General features: G+C 39.7%; 1 protein-coding gene across 14 annotated transcripts in view; it reads left to right on the top strand.

Moving 5' to 3' along the window:
• The window catches only part of ERC1 (ELKS/RAB6-interacting/CAST family member 1), a 544,893-nt gene that overhangs the window by 40,987 nt on the left and 483,463 nt on the right, over nucleotides 1–20,443 (top strand). For 13 of the 14 annotated variants that reach the window (XM_066369492.1, XM_066369490.1, XM_066369487.1 and 10 more), the window contains one exon: nucleotides 2,597–3,421. In XM_066369492.1, the coding sequence (XP_066225589.1) occupies nucleotides 2,753–3,421 (669 nt within the window). In that variant the 5' untranslated portion in view covers nucleotides 2,597–2,752. The remainder of the gene's footprint in view (nucleotides 1–2,596; nucleotides 3,422–20,443) is intronic. The other variant, XM_066369491.1, reaches the window with a different exon arrangement.

Genomic DNA, 20,443 nt, shown 5'->3' with positions numbered 1-20,443 from the left:
TGATTTTGTTATTTTAAAAAAAACCCTAATTCCTTTAAATGTTAATTATCTTATATAACTGAAAAACTGCTTACAAATATAAATCACCAAAATAGAATTAATTTTAGTTTTCTTGACTTTTTTTCCCCGAGAAAACCCTTGCCTTCTCTTGATAGGGAAACCAGCATTTTGTGACTTTTGGACTGTTTTTGAGTTAAGTATGATTTTTTGGTGAAGATAGGAAAGCCCCAAATTGTAATTTTTTTATAGGAATATGGAAATATGAGTTGATGCTACAACTGTGTTGTTCACAAACACCAAATTTCAGATAAATTGGATTTCTGATAATGTTCTTCTCAGAGTAAGAGTTTAGGAAATTTATGTAAACGTAAATCCAGGCAAACTTGCGTACATTTAAATGCTTTGCTGATATTTTTAGTATTTTTAAAGACTCAAGAAAATATACGGCAGGAAAATTCAGTCTGAGCAGTGGTGGTGCAGTGGATACAGTGTTGACCTGGGATGCTGAGGTCTTGGGTTCGAAATCTCGAGGTTGCTGGCTTGAGCGCAGGGTCACTGTCGAGTGTGGAATCGTTGACATGATTCCAAGGATGTGGCTTGAGACCAAGGTCACTGGCTTGAGCAAGGAGTCACTCGTTCTGCTGTAGCCCCCCAGTCAAGGCACATATGAGAAAGCTAACAGTGACAACGAAGGTGCTGCAACGAAGAGTTGATGCTTCTCATCTCTCCCTTCCTCTTTGTCCCTGTCTGTCCCTCTCTCTGTCTTTCTCTCTCTGTCACAAAACAAAACAAAAAACCCCCACAAACATCTTACAGTTTTGATGGAGAGTATAGCTGAGTGGTTCTGGTTCAAGGTATTTCATGAGGTTGCAGTCAGGAGGTCAGCTGAGTCTGTAGTTGTCTGAATGCTTGACTGGGTTAGAGTATCCTTTTCCCAAGCTATCTCACATGGCTGTTGACCGGAGGCCTCAGCTCCTCACTGTGTGACTCACTCTGTAAGGTAGTTTGAGGATCTTTACAGCGTGGCAGTTAGCTTCCCTCAAGGTAATGATCCAGGAGAGTGACTGAGACAAAAGTCCCGTTGTCTTTTGTGAGTTAGTCCTGGAAATCATGCATCATCAGAAGCTAATCATGAAGTCCAGTCCACATTCAGAGAGAGGAATTTTGCTTCCCTTTTGAAGAGAGGATCAAAGAATCTATGGAGATACCTTAAAACTACCACAAATACTTGTCAAGAAAGAGTCCTCCATGGTTTTCTTGTGTTATCTTTCTGAGTATGCTAAGAGTGCCAAGGCCCTGACTGCTCCTAAACGGGGTCATTTTTTGTGATTGTGTTTGCTGCAAGCTACCTTGATGGAATGAGGTAATGTCTCCCACCGGGAGAGAGCAGGCTTACCTATTGCTTACTGTAAAAGTGATGGATTTCCTCAGCTGTGACACAAACCCACTCCATACTTAGCGCCTATCTGGGCCCCTCTGTCACCTTATGGGGCTTGGGAGTAATACTGTATTGGGAGCCAATGTAGACTTAATGCTCATACAGCTTGTGTTCAGTGAGTAATAAAGTTCTTTGTCTCTGAGCCAGGGGACTCATGTTCTGTTGGCTAGGCAGGGAGGTTTGAAATCACCACCACAACAGATACTAGATAGGGAGCCAACAAAATTTGAATAGGAAGCCAACTGAGGGACTTGTGGATTCTGGGGGAAACATAATGGGCTCAGACTGAACAGCCACATGCTCTTCTCCAGCAGCAATCAGGGTTCCAGGTGTGTAGGCACTGAAGCTATTTCTTTTGGATTAATCACAGGCAAGAGAGTTTGGAATATGAAATTGTTTTTTCAAACTTTAGTGGTATAATTTATATACAGTAAACTGAGTACATTTAAAGTATATGGTTTGATGAATTCTGGTGTGTATATGCCTGTGAAACCACAACCCCAGTCAAATGATGAAAATTTTCATCACTCCCAAAGTTTCCTCCTACCACCCCTTTCTGATCCATTCCTTCTGTTATTCCAAGTCCCCGGGCTTGCACTGATTTGCTTTCTGTCATAATAGATTAGTTCTAGAATTTTATATCAGTTGAATCATACTGAATAACTTGTTTTTTGGTCAAAATACTTTTTTGTCAGCTGTTTATAGTGCTAGAATTACTATTTTGTGGTTATGTTCCTGGAAAATTGTTAAGAGAAATGTATTTTTTAAAACACTATCTTCCCTGAAGATAGGAAAGTATTGCTATTTATTCATTTACCTGTGTCTGCCAAATTTGTTGTTTTATTATTCTAATAACTTTTTATTTGATAATCTTGGGTTTTCTAGTTAGAAAAATCACATATTCAGAGTTTTTTATTTCTCTCGCCCATCACTTTTTCTTTTCTGTTTGCATGGTATGGTTACAGTTTTCAGTTTTTAGATATGTGAGATATTTTTAGAATGATGTTCACTGTGAAATAAATTGTGCTGTAAACAGATTTTGAATGCATGAGTAAGTGGAGGATAGAAGGGAGCTCTTTCTCAAGTGGAGGCAATGAAAATTTTCTTAGAAGAAATGGTTATTATTGGAGGATTTACTATGTGATCTTTTCATTACAGATATGATGTAAGGTATTTCTCCAAGACTGGACTGCTGAGGACCTGCTATTTCTGATTAGCCTTAAGCAGACTTACAGCCATAGAGAAACCTCACAGAGTTCCATATTTTGTTTTCTGCTTTCTACCTTTCCTGGTACCAGAATTCATCTTGCAACTATGTATGGAAGTGCACGCTCAGTTGGGAAGGTGGAACCGAGCAGCCAGAGCCCTGGGCGCTCACCTAGGCTTCCACGTTCCCCTCGCTTGGGTCATCGTCGAACCAATAGTACAGGAGGGAGTTCTGGAAGCAGTGTTGGAGGTGGCAGTGGGAAAACCCTTTCAATGGAGAATATCCAGTCCTTAAATGCTGCCTATGCCACATCTGGTCCTATGTACCTAAGTGACCATGAAAATGTAAGTTCAGAAACACCTAAGAGCACCATGACACTTGGCCGTTCTGGTGGACGTCTGCCCTATGGTGTTAGGATGACTGCTATGGGCAGTAGTCCCAATATAGCTAGCAGTGGGGTTGCTAGTGACACCATAGCCTTTGGAGAACATCACCTCCCTCCTGTGAGTATGGCATCTACTGTTCCTCACTCTCTTCGTCAGGCAAGAGACAACACAATCATGGATCTGCAGACACAGCTGAAAGAAGTATTAAGGGAAAATGATCTCTTGCGGAAGGATGTGGAAGTAAAGGAGAGCAAATTAAGTTCCTCAATGAATAGCATCAAAACCTTCTGGAGCCCCGAGCTGAAGAAAGAGCGAGCCCTCCGAAAAGAGGAAGCTTCCAAAATCACAATTTGGAAGGAGCAGTATAGAGTTGTGCAGGAGGAAAACCAGGTTAGTTTTATGTGTATGCTACCTTCACTCTCTGAATTCATGTACATATGTGAAACGAGCCGTTCTGTTTTCTTTCTTAGGTTTTTCCCTTCTTGGTTCATTTATCTTGCTGTTTACTATTTAATTTAGTATTTTCTGTCCTCTTTTCCTTGGCCTTTTCTAGATTTAGATTTGGTTCTCTGACTTGATATATATTTATATATATATATATATATATATATATATATAAATAAATATATATATATTTATATATATATATATTTTTTAAATTTATTTTTTGGTTACCATGTCCTCTTGGCAATAATGAGCATTTCTTTCTGTGGACATTCATGATGCATATGTAACTTTTTTTTTCATTTCTTTAACAAATTTTATGTAGAAGAAAAGCAACCTGGTATGATTGGTTGCTTCTAGAAAATAAATGTTATAACTAGACTTTATAATTACAGGTTTTGCAGTTCAAGAACTAAGTACTATCTTATTAGACATATGAAACATTCATTTATTATTTTTCTGCCCTCTTCCAGGTTATAGTTGATATTTTGGCCATAGCCATGTTGCATTAAGTGATGTAGTGTAACCAAAACTCAAGTTCAGCTGTCTGTCTCAAGGAAAGCCAAACTAGTGAGACAGGTGCTGGTGCAAAAGGAGAGGTTTACTCAGGTGCCGTGACCTGGGAGAACGGTAGACTCCTGTCTTGAAGACCATCTCCCCTTCTCAAGCCTGCAGTTCTTTTTTTTTAACTTTTTTTTTTTTATTATTATTATTTTTTTCTTTTTTATTTAAGCTGGAAACGGGGAGAGACAGTCAGACAGACTCCCGCATGCACCTGACCGGGATCCACCCGGCACGCCCACCAGGGGTGAAGCTCTGCCCACCAGGGGGCGATGCTCTGCCCCTCCGGGGCGTTGCTCTGCCTCGACCAGAGCCACTCTAGCGCCTGAGGCAGAGGCCAAGGAGCCATCCCCAGCGCCCAGGCCATCTTTGCTCCAATGGAGCCCCGGTTGCGGGAGGGGAAGAGAGAGACAGAGAGGAAGGAGGGGAGGGGGTGGAGAAGCAAGTGGGTGCTTCTCCTATGTGCCCTGGTCAGGAATTGAACCCAGGTCCCCCACACGCCAGGCCGACGCTCTACCGCTGAGCCAACCGGCCAGGGCTCAAGCCTGCAGTTCTTAGTGCAGGAAGGCTTTTTTCCTATCCAGTTATCTTATAGCTTTTAGGCGTGCTTGTGTTTAGTCATTATTTTCAGGTTTTGGTGTGTTTGGGCCCTGTCCATTAATTTTGTAGCTATTGACGTTCCTTGGGCCCTATCCACTCATCTTTCTAGCTTTTAGCTTGCTCTGTGTTAGAACCTCCCCCTGTGCCATTTTGGCCAATGACTTTCTGGGACTCTCTGACTGTCTATGGTAACAATTCCACCTTTCAAAACTCTGGACCTTTGTAATTGTGCAAGGGTCAATGGATGGGGGTCACAGCTTCTGTAATTGCTTCCTGCTGTCAAGGCCGAGTCTTATCTATCCATGCATCCAGAGATTCTTGCTGGGGGTCAAGAATGGAGGGCAGCCTTTTGTGAGGGAGAAGGGTTGCTGTCTTCAGAAGGTCGCGTACGTGGTGTTTAGAGGATGACATTGCTGAACAAGTGAAGTTGGTAGACCACTTTATATATATTTTTAATTTGTTATTAATTTTAATTTATTGTGTTTACATGGATTCAAGTGTCCCACTGAATATAACTCCCTCACCCTCCACCTCCATGTCCTCCTTTATTTCCCTCTCGTCCCCCTCCCCTAAACTCTCTCCCCCCTTCCCTCTGGGATTTGCTGTTGTGCTAGCTATATCTCTGTGTTATGTATATATAATTCATGAATCCCTTTACCTTCTTAGATCCCATCCCCTCATCTCCCTTCCTGTGACAGCTGTTCCTTTGTCCCTGTGATCCTGCCTCTGCCTCTATTCCATTCCTCAGTTCACTTTGTTCATTAGATTCCACATATAAGTGAGATCATATGATATTTGTCTTTCTCTGCCTGGCTTATTTCACTTAGCATAATAATTTCCATGTCCATCTATGCTGTCGCAAAAGATAAGATTTCCTTCTTTTTCATGGCTGCATAGTATTCCATTGTGTATATGTACCACAGCTTTTTGTTTTGTTTTGTTTTGTTTTTTTTCAATTTTTCCGAAGCTGGAAACGGGGAGGCAGTCAGACAGACTCCCACATGCGCCCGACCGGGATCAACCCGGCATGCCCACCAGGGGGCAATGCTCTGGCCCTCTGGGGAGTCTCTCTGTTGTGTCCAGAGCCATTCTAGCGCTTGAGGCAGAGGCCACAGAGGCATCCTCAGTGCCCGGGCCATCTTTGCTTCAAAGGAGCCAAGGCTGCGAGGAGGGGTAGAGAGAGACAGAGAGGAAAGAGAGGGGGAGGGGTGGAGAAGCAGATGGGCGCTTCTCCTGTGTGCCCTGGCCGGGAATTGAACCTGGGACTCCTGCAGGCCAGGCCGACGCTCTACCACTGAGTCAACTGGCCAGGGCCGTACCACAGCTTTTTAATCCACTCATCCACTGATGGACACTTGGGCTGTTTCCAGATCTTGGCTATTTTAAACAATGCTGCAATAAACATGGGGGTGCATTTCTTCTTTTGAATCAGTGATTTGGTGTTCTTAGGATATATTCTTAAAAGTGGGATAGCTGGGTCATAAGGTAGTTCCATTTTTAATTTTTTGAGGAAACCCCATACAGTTCTCCACTGTGGCTGCACCAGTCTGCATTCCCACCAGCAGTGCAGGAGGGTTCCCTTTTCTCTACACCCTCTCCAGCACTTATTCTGTGTTGATTTGTTAATGAATGCCATTCTGACAGGTATAAGGTGGACTATCATTGTGGTTTTAATTTGCATTTCTCTAATGATTAGTGATGTTGAACATTTTTTCATGTGCCTATTGGCCATCTGTATGTCCTCTTTGGAGAAGTGTTTGTTCAGTTCTTTCTCCCATTTTTTAATTGGATTCTTTACATTCCTGGGGTTGAGTTTTACAAGTTCTTTATAAATTTTTGTTATTGACCCCTTATCAGACGTATTGGCGAATATGTCCTCCTATTGTGTGGGTTGTCTTTTTATTTTGTTCATATTGTCTTCTGTGGTGCAAAAGCTTTTTAGCTTGATATAGTCCCATTTGTTCATCCTGTTTTTTATTTCACTTGCCCGTGGAGATAAATCAGCAAAGATACTGCTACGAGAGATGTTGAAGAGTTTACTTTCTATGTTTTCTTCCAAGATGTTTATGGTTTCATGATTTACATTTAAGTCTCTTATCCATTTTGAATTTATTTTTGTGGATGGTGTAAGTTGGTGGTCTAGTTTCATTATTTTGCAGGTACCTGTCCAATTTTCTGAACACCATTTGTTAAAGAGACTGCTTTACTCCATTATATGCTCTTACCTCCTTTGTCATATATCAATTGACCCTAAAGGTGTGGGTTTATTTCGGGGTTTTCTGTTCTGTTCCATTGATCTGTATGCCTGTTCTTATGCCAGTACCAAGCTGTTTTGAGTACAATGGCCTGGTAGTATAACTTTTTCAAGATTGCTGAATTTATTTGGGTTTGTTTTTGGTTCCATATAAATTTTTGGAATATTTTTCTATATCTTTGATGTATGCCATTGGTATTTTAATAGGAATTGCATTGATTTTATAGATTACTTTGGGTAATATAGACATTTTAATGATGTTCATTCTTCCTATCTATGAACACGGTATATGCTTACACTTGTTTGTATCCTCCTTGATTTTTTTTTTCTGTGACAGAGATAGAGGGACAGACAGACAGGAAGGGAGAGAGATGAGAAGCATCAATTCTTTGTTGCAGCACCTTAGTTGTTCATTGATTGCTTTCTCATATGTGCCTTGACGGGGGGAGGGGGGGGCGCTACAGCAGACCGAGTAACCCCTTGCTCGAGCCAGCGACCTTGGGTCCAAGCTGGTGAGCTTTGCTCAAACCAGATGAGCCTGCACTCAAGCTGACGACCTTGGGGTCTCGAACCTGGGTCCTCCGCATCCCAATCTGACACTCTATCCACTGCACCACCACCTGGTCAGGCGCCTCCTTGGTTTCTTTTATCAATGTTTTATTAATATAATTCTCCGAGTACAAGTCTTTAAGCTCCTTGGTTAAATTTACTCCTAGGTACTTCTTTTTTTTTTTTTTTTTTTTTTGCAATAGTGAAGGGGATTGTTTCCTTAATTTCATTTTCAGACAGTTCATTGTCATTGTGTAAAAATGCCACTGATTTCTGAATGTTAATTTTATATTCTACCACCATGCTGAATTTGTTTTATCAGGTCTAGTAGTTTTTTGACTGAGACTTTAGGGTTTTCTATGTACAGTATCACGTCATTAGCAAATAATGATAGTTTTACTTCTTCTTTTCCAACTTGAATGCCTTTTATTTCTTCTTCCTGTCTGATTGCTGTGGCCAGGACTTCCAGAACTATGTTGAATAAGAGTGGTGAAAGGGGGCACCCCTGCCTTTTTCCTGATCTTAAGGGGATTGCTTTTAATTTTTGCCCATTGAGTATGATGTTGGCTGTGAGTTTATCGTAGATGGCTTTTTATCATGTTGAGGTATATTTCCTGTATTCCCACTTTGCTGAGAGTTTTGATCATAAATGGGTGCTGGATTTTATCAAATGCTTTTTCTGCATCTATTGATATTATCATATGATTTTTCTCCTTCTTTTTGTTTATGTGATGAATCACATAATTCATTTGTGAATATTGTACTAGCCTTGCCTCCCCAGAATAAAACCCAGTTGATCATGATGTATGACTTTTTTCATGTATTGCTGGATCCAGTTTGCTAATATTTTGTTGATAATTTTAGCATCTAGTTTCATCAGGGATATTGGTTTATAGTTTTCTTTCTTTGTAGTGTCTTTACCTGGTTTTGGAATGAGGATTATGCTTGCCTCATTAAAGGAGTTTGGAAGTCTTTCCTTCTCTTGAATATTTTGAAATAGCTTGAGAAGGATAGGTGTTAGTTCTTCTTTGAATATTTGGTAAAATTTGCCTATGAAGTCATCTGGTCCAGGACTTTTGTTTGTTGGGAGTTTTTTGATAACTGTTTCAATTTCATTTGTTGTTATCGGCCTGTTTAGGTTTTCTGATTCTTCCAGATTGATATTTGAGAGATTATATGTTTCAAGGAATTTATCCATTTCAACTAGGTTGTCCAATTTTTTTGGCATATAGATCTTCATAGTATTTTCTTACAATCCTTTTATTTCTGCGGTGTCAGTTGTTACTTCTCCATTTTCATTTCTAATTTTATTTATTTGAGTCCTCTCTCTTTTTTTCTTGATGAATCTGGTTAAAAGGTTCATCGATCTTGTTTACCTTTTCAAAGAACCAGTTCCTGGTTTCATTGATCCTCTGTATTGTTTCTTTAGCCTCTATGTCATTTATTTCCGCTCTGATCTTTATTATTTCCTTCCTTCTACTTCCTCTGGGCTTTGTTGTTCTTTTTCTAGTTCTTTTAAATGCAGGGTTAAGTTGTTTATTTGAGCTTTATCTTGCTTCTTGTGAGGCGAACGTGATAACCACTACACTACGGAAACAACTATATCTTGCTTCTTGAGGTTTGCCTGTAGTGCTATGAACTTCCCTCTCAGGACTGCTTTTGCTGTGTCCCATAAATTTTGAATTGTTGTATGTTCATTTTCATTTGTTTCAAGGAAATTTTTGATTTCTTCCTTGATTTCATTGTTAACCCATTTGTTATTTAATAACATGCTATTTAACCTCCAAGTGTTTGAATGTTTTTCAGTTTTTCTATTGTAGTTGATTTCTAGTTTCATGCCATTGTGATCAGAGAAGATGCTTGATATGATTTCAGTTTTCTTAAATTTATTGAGGCTTGTTTTGTGTCCTAACATATGGTCTCTCCTAGAGAATGTACCATGAGCACTTGAAAAGAATGTATATTCTGCAGCTTTGGGATGAAAGATTCTGAAGATACCTATTAAATCCAAGTGATCTAGTGCAGGGGTCCCCAAACTTTTTACACAGGGGGCCAGTTCACTGTCCCTCAGACTGTTGGAGGGCCGGACTATAAAAAAAACTATGAACAAATCCTTATGCACACTGTACATATCTTATTTTAAAGTAAAAAAACAAAACGGGAACAAATACAACATTTAAAATAAAGAACAAGTAAATTTAAATCAACAAACTGGCCAGTATTTCAATGGGAACTATGGGCCTGCTTTTGGCTAATGAGATGGTCAATGTGCTCCTCTCACTGACCACCAATGAAAGAGGTGCCCCTTCCGGAAGTGCGGTGGGGCCGGATAAATGGCCTCAGGGGGCTGCATTCAGCCCGCAGGCTGTAGTTTGGGGACCCCTGATCTAGTGTGTCATTTAAGGCCACTTGTTCTTTGTTAATTTTCTGTCTGGAGGATCTATCCTTTGATGTTATTGGGGTACTTAAGTCCCCTACTATTACAGTATTGCTGTTGATCTCGCCCTTTCTGTCCATCAAAATCTGCTTTATATATTTAGGTGCTCCTATATTAGGCACATAGATATTTATAATGGTTATATTCTCTTGTTGGACTGTTCCCTTTATCATTATGTAGTGACCTTCTTTATCCCATAGCCTTTGTTTTAAAGTCTATTTTGTCAGATATAAGTATTGCTACCCCAGCTTTTTTCATTTCCATTTACGTGAGATATTTTTTTCCATCCCTTCACTTTCAGTCTATGTGTATCTTTTGTTTTGAGATTGGTCTCTTGTAGACAGCATATGTATGGGTCCTGTTTTCTTATCTACACAGCTACCTTATGTCTTTTCATTGGAACATTTAATCCATTAACATTTAAGGTTATTATTGATATGTAGTTGTTTATTGCCATTTTATTCTTTAAATCTACATTCCTTTTTTTCTAGATATGTTTTTTCTTTTGCTTTGTTTAAAACAGGCCCCTTAACATTTCTTGCAGTATTGGTTTAGTTGTAATGAATTCCTTGGAAACTTTTTATTTCTTTTTCAATTTTAAATGATAGCCTTGCTGGATAAAGAACTCTTGGTTTTAGGTTCTTATTTTGTATCTCTCTAAATATTTCTTGCCAATCCCTTCTGGCCTCAAGTGTTTCTGTTGAGAAATCAGATGTCATTCTTATGGGGGCTCCTCTGTAGGTAATTAACTGCTTTTCTCTTGCAGCTTTTAGTATTCTTTCTTTGTCTCTTAACTTTGGTATTTTATTTATTTATTTATTTATTTATTTTTTTTAATACTAATTTTATTTTCTAATGGGGTGACATCAATAAATCAGGATACATATATTCAAAGATAACAAGTCCAGGTTATCTTGTTGTTCAATTATGTTGCATACCCATCACCCAAAGTCAGATTGTCCTCTGTCACCTTCTATCTTGTTTTCTTTGTGCCCCTCCCCCTCCCCCTTTCCCTCTCTCATTCCCCCCTCCCCCCTGTAACCACCACACTCTTATCAATGTCTCTTAGTTTCACTTTTATGTCCCACCTACGTATGGAATAATGCAGTTCCTGGTTTTTTCTGATTTACTTATTTCACTTCATATAATGTTATCAAGATCCCACCATTTTGCTGTAAATGTTCCGATGTCATCATTTCTTATGGCTGAGTAGTATTCCATAGTGTATATGTGCCACGTCTTCTTTATCCAGTCATCTATTGACGGGCTTTTTGGTTGTTTCCATGTCCTGGCCACTGTGAACAATGCTGCAATAAACATGGGGCTGCATGTGTCTTTACGTATCAATGTTTCTGAGTTTTTGGGGTATATACCCAGTAGAGGGATTGCTGGGTCATAAGGTAGTTCTATTTTCAGTTTTTTGAGGAACCACCATACTTTCTTCCATAATGGTTGTACTACTTTACATTCCCACCAACAGTGTATGAGGGTTCCTTTTTCTCCACAGCCTCTCCAACATTTGCTATTATTACCTGTCTTGCTAATAATAGCTAATTGAACAGGTGTGAGGTGGTATCTCATTGCAGTTTTGATTTGCATTTCTCTAATAGCTAAAGAAGATGAGCATCTTTTCATATATCTGTTGGCCATTTGTATTTCTTCCTGGGAGAAGTGTCTGTTCATATCCTCTTCCCATTTTTTTATTGGATTGTTTGTTTGTTTGTTGTTGAGTTTTATGAGTTCTTTGTATATTTTGGATATTAGGCCCTTATCTGAGCTGTTGTTTGAAAATATCATTTCCCATTTAGTTGGCTTTCTGTTTATTTTGTTATCAGTTTCTCTTGCTGAGCAAAAACTTCTTAGTCTGATGTAGTCCCATTCATTAATTTTTGCCTTCACTTCTCTTGCCATTGGAGTCAAATTCATAAAATGCTCTTTAAAACCCAGGTCCATGAGTTGAGTACCTATGTCTTCTTCTATGTACTTAATTGTTTCAGGTCTTATGTTTAGATCTTTGATCCATTTTGAGTTAATTTTTGTACAGGGGGACAAACTGTAGTCCAGTTTCATTCTTTTGCATGTGGCTTTCCAGTTTTCCCAGCACCATTTATTGAAGAGGCTTTCTTTTCTCCATTGTGTGTTGTTGGCCCCTTTATCAAAAATTATTTGACTATATATATGTGGTTTTATTTCTGGACTTTCTATTCTGTTCCATTATTCTGAGTGTCTATTTTTCTGCCAATACCATGCTGTTTTGATTGTCGTGGCCCTATAATATAGTTTGAAGTCAGGTATTGTAATGCCCCCAGCTTCATTCTTTTTCTTTAGGATTGCTTTGCCTATTCGGGGTTTTTTATAGTTCCATATAAATCTGATGATTTTTTGCTCTATTTCCTTAAAAAATGTCATTGAAAGTTTGATGGGAATTGCATTAAATTTGTATATTGCTTTGGGTAATATAGCCATCTTGATTATATTTATTCTTCCTAGCCAAGAACAAGGTATATTCTTCCATCTCATTATATCTTTTTCGATTTCCCTTAACAATGGTTTATAGTTTTCATTATATAAGTCCTTTACATTCTTTGATGTTTATTCCTAAGTATTTTATTTTTTTTGTTGCAATCGTGAAGGGGATTATTCTTTTGAGTTCGTTCTCAATTGTTTCAGTGTTGGCATATAGAAAGGCTATTGACTTCTGTATGTTAATTTTGTATCCTGCAACCTTAATGTATTGTCTTATTGTTTCTAGTAGTCTTTTTGTGGATTCTTTGGGGTATTCGATGTATAGGATCATATCATCTGCAAAAAGTGATACCTTTACTTCTTCTTTTACGGTATGGATGCCTTTTATTTCTTTGTCTTGTCTGATTGCTCTGGCTAGAACCTCTAGTACCACATTAAATAAGAGTGGAGAGAGTAGACAACCCTGTCTTGTTCCTGAATTAAGGGGGAAAGCCTTCAGTTTAGTGCCATTTAATATGATGTTAGCTGATGGTTTATCATATATGGCCTTTATCATGTTGAGATATTTTCCTTCTATACCCATTTTGTTGAGAGTCTTAAACATAAAATTGTGTTGTATTTTATCGAAAGCCTTTTCTGCGTCTATTGATAAGATCATGTGGTTTTTGTTCTTTGTTTTGTTGATATGGTGTATTAAGTTAACCGTTTTATGTATGTTGAACCACCCTTGAGATTCTGGGATGAATCCCACTTGATCATGATGTATTATTTTTTTAATATGTTGTTGTATTCGATTTGCTAGTATTTTGTTTAATATTTTAGCATCTGTATTCATTAGAGATATTGGTCAGTAGTTTTCTTTTTTTGCGCCATCCTTGCCTGGTTTTGGTATGAGGGTTATGTTGGCCTCATAAAATGTGTTTGGAAGTATTGCTTCTTCTTCAATTTTTTGGAAGACTTTGAGTAGAATAGGAACCAAGTCTTCTTTGAATGTTTGATAAAATTTGCTGGTATAGCCGTCAGGGCCTGGACATTTATTTTTGGGGAGGTTTTTAATGTTTTTTTCTATTTCTTCTCTACTAATAGGTCTGTTTAGGATTTCTGCTTCTTCTTGACTCAGTCTAGGAAGGTTGTATTGTTCTAGGAATTTATCCATTTCTTCTAGATTGTTGAATTTAGTGGCATAAAGTTTTTCATAGTATTCTACAATAATTCTTTGTATATCTACGGTGTCCGTGGTGATTTCTCCTCTTTCATTTTGGATTTTGTTTATATGAGTTCTTTCTCTTTTTTCCTTGGTAAGTCTTGCCAAGGGTTTGTCTATTTTGTTGATCTTTTCAAAGAACCAGCTCCTTGTTCTATTAATTTTTTCTATAGTTTTTCTGTTCTCTAGTTCATTTATTTCTGCTCTGATTTTTATTATCTCCTTTCTTCGGCTGGTTTTGGGTTTTCTTTGTTCTTTTTTTTCTAGTTCCTTAAGGTGGGAAGTTAAGTGGTTCACTTGGGCTTTCTCTTGTTTGTTCATATATGCCTGAAATGATATGAACTTCCCTCCTATCACTGCTTTTGCTGCATCCCATAGATTCTGATATGACGTATTGTCATTTTCATTAGTCTGTATCTATCTTTTGATCTCTGCACTTATTTCTTCTTTGACCCATTTATTTTTTAAAAGTACGTTGTTTAGTTTCCACATTTTGTTGGATTTTTTTCCTCTTTTTTGCAGTTGAATTCTAGTTTCAAGGCTTGATGATCAGAAAATATGCTTGGTACAACTTCGATTTTTCTGAATTTGCTGATGTTTTTGTGGCCCAACATATGGTCAATTCTTGAGAATGATCCGTGTACACTGGAGAAAAATGTATACTCAGTCACTTTGGGATGAAATGTCCTGTAGATGTCTATCATATCCAGGTGCTCTAGTGTTTTGTGTAAGGCCACTATGTCTTTGTTGATTCTCTGTTTGGATGACCGATCTAGAGCCGTCAGTGGTGTATTGAGGTCTCCAAGTATGATTGTATTTTTTCAGTTTTTGTTTTAAGATCAATAAGAAGCTGTCTTATATATTTTGGTGCTCCTTGGTTTGGTGCATATATATTAAGAATTGTTATGTCTTCTTGATTCAGTATCCCCTTAGCCATTATGAAATGGCCATTTTTGTCTCTTAGTACTTTTTCTGTCTTGTAGTCAGCATTATCCGATATGAGTATTGCTACAACTGCTTTTTTTTGGATGTTATTTGCTTGGAGTATTGTTTTCCAGCCTTTCACTTTGAATTTGTTTTTATCCTTGTTACTTAGATGAGTTTCCTGTAGGCAGCATACAGTTGGATTTTCTTTTTTAATTTATTCTGCTACTCTGTGCCTTTTTATTGGTGAGTTTAGTCCGTTTACATTTAGTGTAATTATTGACACTTGTGAGTTCCCTATTGCCATTTTATATCTTGCTTTCTGTTAGTTTTGTGTCTTGTTTGATCCTTCTCTTTCGTTTTTCTACCTTTTGTTTTTATTTGGTTGTATTCCATACATCTTTCCTCTGTTGCTATCTTTTTTATCTCATGTGCTTCTGTGGTGGTTTTTTCAATGGTGGTTTCCTTTAAGTAATGAAAAGGGTCCCTACCCTGTTCATTGTAGCGAACTATTTTGTGAGTACTTTTGCACTCCATCGTCCTTTGCTACTGTTAATCTCCATCTTCTCCCCCCCTTTCTTTTTATTGTTGTCACAGTTTAAATTTGGTTTTATTGTGTTCTTCTTGGAGGTTTTACTTGTGGCTCTGTTTTTTTTTGTTCTTTGTATCTGATTGGAGAACCACCTTTAGTAATTCCTGTAGTGGGGGTTTTCTGATGATAAATTCCCTCATCTTTTCTGTATTTGTGAATGTTTTTATTTCTCCTTCATATTTGAAGGATAGCTTTGATGGGTATAGTATTCGTGGCTGAAACTTCCTCTCTTTCAGGACTTTAAATATTGGAGTCCACTCTCTTCTAGCTTGTAGAGTTTCTGCTGAGAAATCTGATGATAATCTAATGGGCCTTCCTTTATATGTTGTATTCTTCTTTTCCCTGGCTGCCTTGAGAATTTTTTCTTTGCTGTTGGTTTGTGTCAATTTCATTATGATATGCCTTGGAGTAGGTTTGTTGGGGTTAAGAAAACTCGGAGTTCTGTTTGCTTCTTGAGCTTGAGGCTTTAGTTCTTTCCACAGGCCTGGGAAGTTCTCATCTATTATTTGTTTGAGTATGTTCTTCATTCCATTTTCTCTCTCTTCTCCCTCTGATATACCTATTATTCTTATGTTATTTTTTTTGATGGAGTCAGATAATTTTTGTAGGGGTATCTCATTTTTTTTAATTTTTGAGTCTCTTTCTTCTTCTCTCTGTTGTGCCTCAAGTTGCTTGTCTTCTGTTTCACTAATCCTCTCTTCTATCTGACCTGTTCTATTAACTAAGCTTGTTACTTCGTTTTTCAGCTCGTGAATTGAGTTTTTCATCTCTGTTTGATTTGTTTTTATAGTTTCAATTTCCTTGGACATATATTCTTTGTGTTGATTGAGTTGTTTTCTGAGCTCCGTCAATTGCCTTTCTGTGTTTTCTTGTATATCTCGGAGGATTTTTAGGATTTCTATCTTGAATTCTCTGTCATTTAGCTCCAAGGTTTCCAATATATTAAATTTTTTCTCCATAGATTTTTCCTCATCTAGCTGTGTTACCTCTCTTTCTTTTGTATCCATGATATTCGATTTTCTCTTCCTTAATGGCATCTGAGGGTGGTTTTGTTGATAGTATTAATGAGATTTAATAAAGTATAAAAAGTTAAAAAAATATAATATCGAAGAGTTGGTTTTTTTTAAAAATTAATAATGAAATAAAGAAAAATAAAATAAAATAAAAATTTTATAAAAAGGAAATTATTCCCCCCCTCCTTTTTTCCTCTCCTCTCCTCTCCCCTCTTTCTTGAGAAAATCTTGTGGTGAAATGTGAAATATAACAAACAATGCCTGTAATGGAGGGCCTGAATTGGGGAAAAGTAATAAAGGGGCAAAAAAAGGAAAAAAAAAAAAAAAGAAAGAAAAAAGAAGGGGGTATGGACCCACAAAAAGCAAATAAGGAAAAAATTTGGGTCAAGAATAAAATGATTTGCTTTTAGGTGTTGGTTGTCTAAGAGTTATGATGAGAGGAATAAGAGGAAAACAGAAAAATGGGGGGATAAATTAAAAAATTACTATTGTATTTAGTGGAACAAGAACTAGATAAAATGGAGAGCCAGGGATGGGAGCACTGCTAGTGAGTTAAAAAGGTGAAGTAAAAACCCCCCAAAATGCCACAAACAGAAGTTTGAGTCCCAGATAAGATAATTTGTTTTTTATTGAGGTTTGAATGAGAGGAGATGTAAAGGAGAAAGGAAGAAACTAATATAGAGGGAGAAAAGAAAGAGAGAGAGACAAAAAAAGAGGGAACCACTAAAAGAAGAAAAAAAAAGAGGAGAGAGAGAGAGAGAGAGTTAAGGGTTTTGGAGTGCAACCCTCATAGGGAGAAAGGAAGAGGAGAGAAAAGATAATGGGAGATGTAATACATGTGGGTAGTGTAGTTCAAGGAGAGGAGAGAGTAAGACCGGCAGAGAGTTAATCGGCCAAATTGGAGGAGGAAAAAAAAAAATCAAGAATGAAGATAAGAGAAACAAATGAACAAATATAATAAAATGGGATAGGTTATAAAGTCTGCAGATTATTCTTGATTTTGAGAGGTTATCTTCTTGCTTTTTCTTTTCTCTCCCTCTTCCTGGTCGGTGACTCTGTACCCCGGGTTCTGCCCCTTTGGCACGCTCAGGTAGAGGTTTGCAGTTGATAAGTCTCTATGGCAATGTCGTGTATTGTGCTTTAGTCTCGTTGGCAGTCCAGGCTCATTAGCATTTATAGGCTCCGCCAGTGAGAGAGTCTGTGTTCCTGGAGCCTTTCTCCTAGTCTTTCCTTCCTCAATTAGTAGCCTGATAATCCAGCTATGAGGTTGCTGCTGCCTCTGCCTGGATAGTAAGAGGCTCAAAGAGCTGGCAACTCCCCACTCTATTTCCACTCAGCACAGGGCTCTGGGTAAGGCTCAGTCAGTCAGAGCTGCTAGCATAATCAGGCGGGTTTTCTGCCCACTCAGAGACCTCTGGCTCTGCCACTCTGTCCGGTAACACAGGCGGGCGCTCACTTCCGGGGCGCTTGGAGGAAACTCTCGCTCACTATCTGCGCGCGCAGACCAAGATATCCGGTCAGCAGTCTCACGCTCTGAGTGAAACCCCCAACCGCATGGAAAAGTTGCAGCGTTGGAATTGGCTCTCGCTCCGTCCCCGTGTGCGGCTTTTGCAAGGCGCTGGGGCGGCCCGAGATTCCGCTTTGGCCCACACAAAGGCCCCTGACTCTGCCCCTCTGTGCGATAACACGGGCGCGCACTGCCGAGGCACTCGGAGGAATCTCTCGCTCACTATCTGCGTGCGCAGACCAGGATATGAGGCCGGCCGCGTTTCCCTCTGCCCTCTGAGTGAATCCCCTACCAGCACGGAAAAGTTCCACCGTTGGAATTAGTTCTCGCTCCCTCCCGTGCGTGGCTTTCCCAGGGCGCTGGGGCTGCCCAGAGATTCCGCTTTCGGCCCACAGAAAGGCCTCTGACTCTGCCTCTCTGTGAGGTAACACGGGCACCCACTCCCAGGGCTTAGGAAGAAATCTCTCGCCCACTATCTGCGTGCGCCGACCAGGAAATCGGGTAAAATGGCTGCCCTGCTTGTCTTTCTTTGTTTGGGTTTGGTGCGAGTGTTAGCTTGTATTGCCCGGGTTGCCACAGGATCAGTTTTTCCTCGGCTTGGATCTCCGTGCTACAGCCTGGTTCGGCCGTTTGTGCCACGGCCTGGATCTATTCACCCCCTTTGCCCGCCTCAGTTTCTGTATTCACGGATCCCAGAGAAAGCCGCCCTGTTTAGGTTAGTGAGGAAGGCGGAGCATTTCTTACTCCCTATTTCCTTCGGGATTTGGTTATATATTTAGCCAATTTTTCGCTCGACCATACCTTTGGGTGTATTGCGAAACATCTGGAGGCTCCAAGGATAGGTTTTTTTGTTTCTGGTTGAAGATCTTGTTGAGTTTTGGGGGAGATTTATCGGTATTGCTTCCTACCCTGCCATTACTCTGACGTCATCAACTTTGGTATTTTAATTATGATGTATCTTGGTGTAGGCCTCCTTGGGTTTCTCTTGAATGGGACTCTCTGTGCTTCCTGAACTTGTGTGACTTTTTCCTTCATCAATTTAGGGAAGTTTTCAGCTATGATTTCTTCAAACAAGTTCTCTATCCCTTTTTTTTTCTTCTTCTTCAGGAACACCTATGATGCAGATGTTGTTTCTTTTCATGTTGTCACAGAGCTCTCTTAGAGTTTCCTTAGACTTTTTGAGCCTCTTTTTGCTGATCTGCTTCTGTGCTTTCATTTATTTTGTCCTCTAAATCAGTGATTTTCAACCTATTTTGAGCCGCAGCACATTTTTTACATTTACAAAATCCTGGGGCACACCACCTACCAAAATGACACAAAATGACACTCTAACACAGTACATATTATACATATAGTTAATAATATAGTTTCTAAATGTATTTATACTCACACCTGACCATGTCTCTCGGCACACTGGTAGAAAATCACTGCTCTAAATCACTGCTTCGGTCCTCTGCTTCATTCAGCCTGCTGTTAATTCCTTCTAGTGTAGTCTTCATTTCTGATATTGTGTTTGTCATTTCTGACTGATTCTTTTTTATGATCTCAGTGTCCTTTTTGATACTTGCTATCTCTTTATTTAGGTGCTCATCATGTCCGTCCAGTGTTGCTGTAAGATTCGTGAGCATCCTGAAAATCATTGTTTTAAACTCTGCATCTGGTAGTTTGGTTAGTTCTATCTCATTCAGTTCTTTTTCTGGGGATTTCTCTTTATTTGTATTGCATTTCTCTGTCTTCCCATTTTGTCTGTGTATAGACTTCTCCTTTGGGTGTGTTGTTTGTGTAGCTAGCTGAGTCTGGTGTTGGTGTTGACTCCCTCCAGGTTCCAGTTGTGTTGTTTCTAGATCTTCTTGGGTTGACATTAACTGTTCTTTGTAATCTGCTGTGGGCTACTTGTTTGCAGCTACTGTGGGTTTTTTTTGCTGTTTGTGTTGACATGTTTTGTGTCTTAGCTGGGTCAGGTGTGAGGAGCCCTTCCTTAAGATACCACTCTAACAAGGGTTGTTAGGTCCTGAACTGATGCTCTCCACATCTGGCTGCTCAATGTGCCTGGACCTCCCTGGCAGGAACCTGGCGCAGACCAATGGGGGTCACTGCCTATGACTGGCCCTTGGCAACCTTTTTGGAGCCACAAGTGATCCAGAGTTTGTTGGCTGCCTCTGCTGGGGCCAGGTGCCATTGTAAATATCAGCTGCACTCCTAGGGTAGCTTTTATCTACTCTTGGCCTAGGGGAAGTCTGCTTGAAAGTTCAAGTTCCCCTGAGTCCCGCTTTCTGCCACCTCTTTCTGCTGGCTGCTTATTGGGCTCAGTGTGGTAATTTAGGGATTAGGAAGAGTAGTGGGTGTGGCTTGCCCCTTGCCTCAGGTGTCATTCTGTCTAGACCATTTTTCCCCTAGAACTCAGTAGGGTGTGGCCACAGGAGTCCAGTGGGTGTGGCCTCTGAGATTCAGAGGTGTGGTCTGCTGGCCACCCACCCTCCAGTGAGTACTCAGCAGTCGGGGGGAGAGGGTCGGTGTATCTCAGGCCTCAGCACCCAAAACCTGTGTCCCTGACATGCCCCCTGCTTCCGAGTGACTCTTTGCTCTGACTGGAGCAGTAGAGACTTTGGTGGGAGGGTAATTGCTTCCCTTTGCTGGTGCTGCCGAAAGGTGTTGCTTCTACCAGGAGAAATGGCCACTTTAGTATTGAGGAATGACTTGGCACAGGAGTGGCCTTCCCCCACAGTGTCTCTCCCTGGGCCTCCGAGTTTACACTCTCCTCTCGCAACTCTAGTTCTCTCAGCTCTCCCTGCCACCGGAGCTCTGGGTAAGTGGTTGTGAAGGAGGTTTTCTGCGTGGGCCCTTTAAGACGGAGCCTGGGT

This window comes from Saccopteryx leptura, chromosome 2 (genome assembly GCF_036850995.1).
Source record: "Saccopteryx leptura isolate mSacLep1 chromosome 2, mSacLep1_pri_phased_curated, whole genome shotgun sequence".
Classification (NCBI taxonomy): domain Eukaryota; kingdom Metazoa; phylum Chordata; class Mammalia; order Chiroptera; family Emballonuridae; genus Saccopteryx; species Saccopteryx leptura.
Note: the sequence above shows the minus strand (reverse complement) of the source record. Positions and strands in the feature narration are given on the sequence as shown.